Genomic DNA, 8,275 nt, shown 5'->3' with positions numbered 1-8,275 from the left:
TTTTGCATATTCAATATTTTAGACTACTTCCCACTATGTTTCTTTTTAAAAATATTTTCACCCCCCGCCCTTTTCTGTCCTCTTTCTTGCTCTCCTCATCACTAGATTAATTTCCTGAGAACTCAGTGCTTCCCTGTTGTGTTCATTGTAATATCTGTAGCATCTAGAATAGTGCCTGGGACAGGCATATAGTTGGTGCTCAATATTTTTTTTATTGAATGAATAGATTAATTAATAAATGAATGAACTTCCCTGGGAAGTGACGTTTCAGATATCAGAATGCTCTTATTAGCCAACACAAATCATTCTTGGTTCAGGGAACCCAGGAAACTAAACTCAATGAGATGGAACTTAATCTTATTGAATGCCTATTGTGTACCAGTAGTTTTTTTTTCTTTTCTTTATACATTATTTTAATGAAGAAGGTGTGAGCGGTCCTTAGAATTCAACCTTCCATGTACAGATGGGGAAATTGAGCCCTGGAGAGGAAAAGTGTTTTTCCCAAGGCATAATAAATCGGTGGCAGAAATGCTTGCTGAACCCAAGTTTCCTGCCTTCATATATACTTTGTTGGCCACTGAATCAAGTTGCCATGTCTGATGGTCATCAGGTCATAATACTAGTGGCTTCAGGGACAACAGGAGCTTTAGGAATCCCAGAACTTGCATAGGGACTGGCACATTAAAATATGCAAGAATGTTAGTAGATTGAATTGGAGAATCATCGAGTTGATGATACAAATAGATATGAGTGGAAGACTAATGGTGACAGCAGTGACCATTGTCAAAACACAAAATCAGGCAGAAAGAAACTGGAATTCAAATGAGGAGCTGAATGATGCAGGAGTCACAAGGTGTGTGTGTGTGAATGTTAATTCTGTTAGCTCCCAGACTTGACCATGAAAACTTGGCTGAAGAGACATTCTGAGACAAAGGGCCTCTGTGCCCAGCTGGCACAGACACACTGAGGACAGCCCAGCAGGGCTGAGGAACACCCTGCTGTTCAGGCCTCCGACTGATAAGCAATTGAGACCATCTGTGATTCGGGGATACTTGGACATGCTGAGCCTGGGGAAGAATCGCCCTGGAAATATGCCCAAACCAAAGAGGCCCCATCCAGCTGGCCTTTCCAGGTCTCAAGTACAAACTGATGGCAAGGATCTCTCTGGAGCTCACAGGGATGAGAAGGCAAAATGAGGGCCTTGGAGCAGACAGATGAGGCTTCAAGTCCTGATTCTGCCATTTGCTAAGTGGGTGACCTCGGGTAATTTATGGTTAATAATTTATTGGTTAATAAATAGGTTAATAAACCTATCTGAGTGTCCATGAATGGAGGTGATTACCTTACCTCCTTTGAAAGGCACTGTGAGGACTGAATGAAATGAGATATGGAAACCATATTGCACAGTACCTGGTAAGTAGGAAGTGCCAGCTCCCTTTCCTTCTTCCTTCTCTCTGGTGTTCTGCTTGTGTAGCTCACCTGGAATATGGCTCACTCTTCAATCACTGATCAAATATCATCTCAGCACAGGGCCTGGCTGCCCCTATCTAAAATGACACATTATCTATCACTCCTTATTTTTTAAAAAATATTTTATTTGTAAATGGACACAATACCTTTATTTATTTATTTATTGGGGGGAGGTTATACCAGGGATCGAACTCAGGCACTAAACCACCGAGCCACATCCTCAGCCCTATTTTGTATTTTATTTATTTAGAGACTGGATCTCATTGAATTGCTTAGCACCTTGCTTTTGCTGAGGCTGGCTTTGAACTCACGATCCTCCTGTCTCAGCCTCCCAAACCACTGGGATTACAGGTGTGCACCACCGCATTTAGCCTATTTATTTATTTTTATGTGGTGCGAGGACTGAACCCAGTGCCTCACACATGCTAGACAAGTGCTGTACACTGAGCTACATACAACCTCATCCCCCTTATCACTCTTGTTGTTACCTGATATTATATTACATATTTATATGCTATTTTGTTTAAAGTTTATCAATTAATTAGAACAATAAACTCCAATTAAAATATAAATTCTATGAAGGAGGAACTTTATTCTGTTCCCTGTCTAGTGCTTAATAAGCCCTCAATAAACACTAATGAATAAATGGAAGGAGGAAAGGAGGAAATATTCAAAGGATGGTTAGAGTTTTTCTCTCTTCTTGTTTTATAATGTCATGGGAAAGGCAGAGTAGAGGATATTAGAATAGTGTGAAGTGAGACTTTGGAATTGTAACTTCGGGTCTTTGGGTAATTTGCCTTAAAATTTCATTAAGTGAGCTGGATGTAGTGGAGCATGCTTGTAATCCCAGCAATTCTGGAGGCTGAGGCAGGATTGCAAGTTCAAGGCCAGTCTCAATAATTTAATGAGGTCCTAAGCAATTTAGCAAGACCCTGTCTCAAAATAAAAAGGACTGGAGATACAGCTCAGTGGTAAACTACCCATGGGTTCAATCTCCAGTGGAAAAAAAATCATTAAATGAGAATGGGGATATAACTTAGTGGAGAGTATTTGCCTATCATATGTGAGGCCCCAGGTTTGATCCCAAGCAACATACACACATCATCATCATCATCATCATCATCATCATCAAGCAATACTCTTATGATTTGTCCTCTTACCTGAATAAATGTTATACTCTAATTAAAACACTTTTAAAAAATTAATGACACCCAGAGCCCATTTTATGGTTTATAATACCATTATCTAATAAAAGAAACTAGGCTTCCTTAAAGAAATGTCTGATTCTAGGACTGGAAAGGGAATATACATGATGACATCTGAGTATTTTATAGTTTCAGAAAGTAAGGAGGTGTTCAAAAAACAAAACCATAGGAGAATGTCAAAGGGACACAAGAACCAACTGGAAGAATTTGGAATGGCAGCAGGGTATGGTGGCATAGGCCTGTAATCCCAGCTTCTGGGGAGGCTAAGGTAGGAGGATAGCAATTTCAAGGCCCACCTGGGCAACTCAGCAAGACACTGTCTCAAAATAAAATTTAAGAAAGAGGAGGGCTGGGGTTGTGGATCAGAGGTAGAGCGCTTGCCTAGCATGCATGAGGCACTGGGTTCCATCCTCAGCACCACATAAAAATACAATATTTAAAAAGAACTTTAAGAAAGGGGAAATGCTAGGGAATGATATTGGCCAAGTTAGAGTGTGTGCATGTATGAATATATAACAACAAATCCTACCACTATGTATTACTATAATGCACCACTACAAATATGGGAAAAGATTTTAAAATGAGAGTTAAGGATGAAGTTCACAGCACTACATCATACTATAATTCAATTCCCAGTTCTGAAAAAAAAATTCCCAATGGCTAAAGACATTGAGCAACAAAATAATGTGGTATTGGGTTAGATTATAACTCTAAGTATAAAATAAATATCCATTAGTTCATACTAATATAATGAAATGATGAATAAATAAATAAATAAGGACAAAACACAATTTTTTAAAATTGTAGATGGACACAATACCTTTGTTTTATTTATTTATTTTTATGTGGTGCTGGGGATCGAACCCAGTGCCTCACATGTGCTACGCAAGTGTGTGAGCTCTACCACTGAGCTACAACCCCAGCCCAATACAAGATATATTTCAAATAATTTATGTAGATAATCTGCCCTCAAGAAAGTGGACTATACAATGGGTGTGGTGGTGTACTCCTATAATCCCAGCGACTCAGGAGGCTGAGGCAGGAGTCTAGCAAGTTCAAAGCTAGTCTCTGCAACAGCAAGGCACTAAGCAACTCAGTGAGACCCTGTCTCTAAATAAAATACAAAATAGGGTTGGAGATGTGGCTCATGGTCAAATGCCCCCAAGTTCAATTCCTGGTACCAACAAAACAAAACAAAACAATTAAAAAGGACTAGGAATGTAGCTCAGTGGTAGAACATCCCTGGGTTCAATATCCAGTACTAAAAAGAAAAAGAAAAAAGAAATATAAAATAAGAAAAGCAGATGTCTTTCAATAGACTATAACCTCTTTGAGGGTTTGAGAAAAGAATTATGTCTTGTTCAAATTAGTACCCTGGCATCTAGCACTCAGGCAGCACAAAAAAGGTGCTCTGCAAATATTTAAGTGAAAAACTAGTATTTTTTCCTTCTGCAAGCATATAGGCTCTTATTTAATGTCCACTTTCCTAGCAAACTTGGCTAAGATACAGTGGATTAGAAATGACAACCTCCAAGAGAAGTGGAAGTTCTACTAGAAGCTCTCGTTCAATGACAGCAACAATAATTATTTTTATTATCTTAACTAATTGGGTCCTCATGCCAATCCATTACTTGATAAACATTTGTCAAGCACTTACTATGTAAACAGGATTCCTTTCTTTATTTTTTTTTTATCTGTGGTACTGGGTTGGAACCCAGGGACACTCTACCACTGAGCCCTTTTTTTTCAAGACAAGTTCTCACTAAATTGCTGAGGCTTTCCTCAAACATGCAATCCTTCTACTTCAGTCTCTCAGATTGCTGGGATTACAGGTGTACACCACAATACCCTGCCTGCCTGCCTGCTTGCCTGCCTGCCTTTCTTTTTGGTACCAGGGATTGAATTCAAGGGCATTCAACCACTGAGCCACATCCCCAGCCCTATTTTTTTGTGTATTTTATTTAGAGAGAGGGTCTCACTGAGTTGCTTAGAGCCTTGCAGTTGCTGAGGCTGGCTTTGAACTTGTGATCCTTCTGTCTCAGTCTCCCTAACCATTGGGATTACAGGCGTGGGGTACTGCACCTGGCCAGTGTTCCTTTCTTTAAAGAGTTTAAATATAATACCTTTTTAATAGATTAAGACACAGATGCAGAAAAGGAATTGCCCAAGTCATATACAACAGCTAAGTCAGTTGCTAGAGGCAAACACCTTAATCTCAGGGAGAAGTAAGTGTTCCAAGCAGAAATGGGACAGTGGAGACTGAAAAACTTGAAAACCAGACCTACATCTCTGCTGTACATTATAGGATGATAGACAGTTTGAGTCTTTAAAAAGTTTACGTTTTTTATTAGAATTCTGTACACAAGAGACTAGTATCTTTTATCATGTCTAGTGTTTTCCACTGAAAATGGTAGGTAAAATATTGGCACCTGAAGAGGTAAATGTTAAATTGTCTAACAAATTCTCTTCTGTTGAATAAGATCTTACAATTTTGAATAAATACAGCAAATCTGTATTTTTATCTACTTATTCAAGCTTCTTCTAAAGGATCTATTCTGGCTCAGGACTAGATGCTGGGGAAGATACAACTTTTATCTTCAAATCTAAAAATATTTATCTTTACCTTTGATGTTATGAAACTTTGTATACATAAATACACACATATGCAGATATAACACCACTGGTGTTGATTGAGCACTTGCCTGCCTACAACTGTGCTGCGTGCTATTTCATTTAATTATCCCCAAAACTCTATGAGTTAGGTAACTTTTGTACAGGTGAGGAAACTGAGTTACAAAGAAGTTAAAAATACTGCTGAAGCCAGATGTGTAAGCATACCTGTAATTCCAGCGATTTGGAAGGCTGGGGCAGGAGGATTACAAGTTCCAGGCCAGCCTCAGCAACTTAATGAGGCCCTAAGCAACTTTGTGAGAACATGTCTCAAAATAAAAAAAATAAAAAGGACTGGAGATGTGACTCAGTGGTTAAGTACCCCCAGGTTAAATACCTAGTATCAATAAATAAATTAATTAATTTAATTAAATATTGCTAAAGCTGGTGGCAGAGCTGAGTCCCTAGTCAGTCTGTTGATTTGAGCTATATCACAAGCAGATGGTTGAGAGGTACAATTATAGGGGACTATGTTTAGAGAGGAACTATGTTTATATGGCCTCCTTGCTTCTCTCTACAGATTTGAGTGTGATTATTTGAGTGTGATTATGTGCATTTATCAGCCAGATGTGCCAGCTCCCAAACACATTAGTTTTTGCTGGAGAGGTCTCTGTAGACCTATCGATATCTGACCAATTTAAAGGGAAGATTTATCAGGTGGGAAGAAATGGCAGCATTCAACTTTAGTTAATCTAATGTTACCTTGATCTCAAGAGCTCTCCTTGAGCCATAGCTCTTTCTCTTCTCTTTCCTAAAAAACTACACAGTTTTTATAGTTACCCTGAAACACAATGCTGCTTCATGCCTCTGGGCTTTTATAAATGCAAGACATTCTGTTTGGAACACCCTCTCCTCGCCTTTCTGCCCTTTTAATTCTTTCTTCAAACAAGCCTCCTCTGAAGTCCTCTCTGATGCCTGAGAGAAGTAGATGTTTTCCTGATGTTACTACCCTCTGCTTCCTTAACCTACCCTAACCACGCTGTTGCTTCACTTGTCTGTCTACTTGTTTACTGTTTAAATTGTTTACTTGTATGTTTCTTCTACCAGATTCCCTGAACTCCCCAAGGCTCATAGGTCCCTGAAGGGGCCTTGTCAGATTTTCATGTCTGTGTACCTAATCCCTGGCACGAAGTGAATGACTAATATTCATTTGTTGAATGAAGGAACAAATGAGCCCAGAGCCAGAGTGCAGAAGTACTAGATTCTAGTCTCAGATTTGCAACTGGTAACTATGTGTCCGTAAGCAAGTTACTTCCTTCTGTGGGCTTCTGTTTTCCTTTATATAATGTAAAGAAGTTAGATTAAATGACCACTGAGAGTCATTCTGGCTTGAGTCTTTCATGATGTTAAGACATTATAAAGTTAAAAGGAAAATTATAAGGCAATAAAATGGAACTTTTTAATCATATGACATTATTCTCCTAAAAAAGAGAGGTTTCTTGTTTTAGATACCCTAAATTGTGTCAGGTTTGAATTGCATCCATACTCTTTACCCTGAAAAATAATTTGAGATGGGAAATCTGGACTTCTGTTCTAATATCTTCTACCATAAAGTTCAAGGCCAAGATTGTACAATCGTCTCTACATACTGGTTAAATTCAATTAATATTTGCCGGATGGATGAATAAATGCATTATTCTATTTGTAAGGCTGAGAATCTTATGGTTTAGGCAAAAAGCATAATGACACATCCATTCAGGCATTCAACAATTTTTTTTAACAATTTACTGTGTGCTAGATACCAGGACACAATGGGCAACAAAATCGTTATGTAACTTACCAGTCCAGTAGGAAGATAGACTTTACTAAAATTATTCACAAATTATACATCACAAACTATAAAATGCCACAATTGACTCTTACACAGGTTGCACACTCTTTAGGTTATAAAGGGCTTTTCACATGTTTGATCTTAGGGAAATAGAGTCTAGAGTCAAGACTATTTTAAGTAGTCTAGTCTAGTCTAGCTAAAAGTACAGATTTTAGTGTTGCATAGACCTGGGTAAGCTGCTCACTTACTTACTAACTGGGCTCTTAGGCAAGATTCTAAACTTCAGTTTCATCATCTTTTTTTTTTTTTTTTTTTTTTAGTTTTCGGCGGACACAACATCTTTGTTTGTATGTGGTGCTGAGGATCGAACCCGGGCCTCACGCATGCCTGGCGAGCGCGCTACCGCTTGAGCCACATCCCCAGCCCAGTTTCATCGTCTTTTAATGGGGGAAAAAAAAAAAAAAACAGGACATTCATCACAGGACTATTATGAGAACACAATGAGATAATGCACATAAAGCACTCAGCACAATGCCTACATATGGCTGCTAAATAGTATCTATTTTTTCTTTTGTTTTAAACAGTTCTCTTTAAAAAAACATTTTTAGTAGCTATTATAAATTATAACACATTTTTTTTCCTGCATAGCACTTTTCCTTGTATCTCTTTCTTCTTTCAGAGGAAAGACAATTATGCAAGCCAGACAGAACTGATTCCACCACTTATTAGGTCCACCACTAACAAGGTGCCAAATGGAACAAAGAGTATCTATCTCCTAGCATCGTCCAAGAATGTGAGTAAGGTGAAGTTTTCAGGGTGTCACATGAGGTCCTAACATATATCTTTGGCTTTAGCATCGATCTTTTGACTTTGGCATCAATACTTAGCCTTCATTGGATCAACTGTGGTCAGAGAAATAAGGTCTACTTCATACAAGCCACAGCAATTTTAGGCAGAAACTCGTAACACCACTCTTAGGAGGAAGAGAGAGGTGGGCACCAAGGCTGTCAAATACTGAGACTTTGAGAGAGACAGAGAAAACAATGAAGTATTGGGGAAGGAAAATTTTCTTTCTTCCCTTAGAGGCTTTTGTTTTGTGGAGCTAGGGATTGAACCAGGGTCTTGCTCATGCTAGATAAACTCTACCGCTGAGCTATAC

General features: G+C 38.6%; 1 protein-coding gene across 1 annotated transcript in view; it reads left to right on the top strand.

The window, feature by feature from the left end:
* The first annotated feature begins 1,058 nt into the window (after positions 1–1,058).
* The window catches only part of LOC113177434 (calreticulin-like), a 28,702-nt gene continuing 21,485 nt past the window's right edge, over positions 1,059–8,275 (top strand). The window contains exon 1 of the mRNA XM_077791429.1: positions 1,059–1,177. Coding sequence (XP_077647555.1) covers positions 1,059–1,177 — 119 coding nt within the window. The remainder of the gene's footprint in view (positions 1,178–8,275) is intronic.

This window comes from Urocitellus parryii, chromosome 11, assembly GCF_045843805.1.
Source record: "Urocitellus parryii isolate mUroPar1 chromosome 11, mUroPar1.hap1, whole genome shotgun sequence".
NCBI classification, from domain to species: domain Eukaryota; kingdom Metazoa; phylum Chordata; class Mammalia; order Rodentia; family Sciuridae; genus Urocitellus; species Urocitellus parryii.
This window is presented reverse-complemented; position numbering and strand designations above follow the sequence as displayed.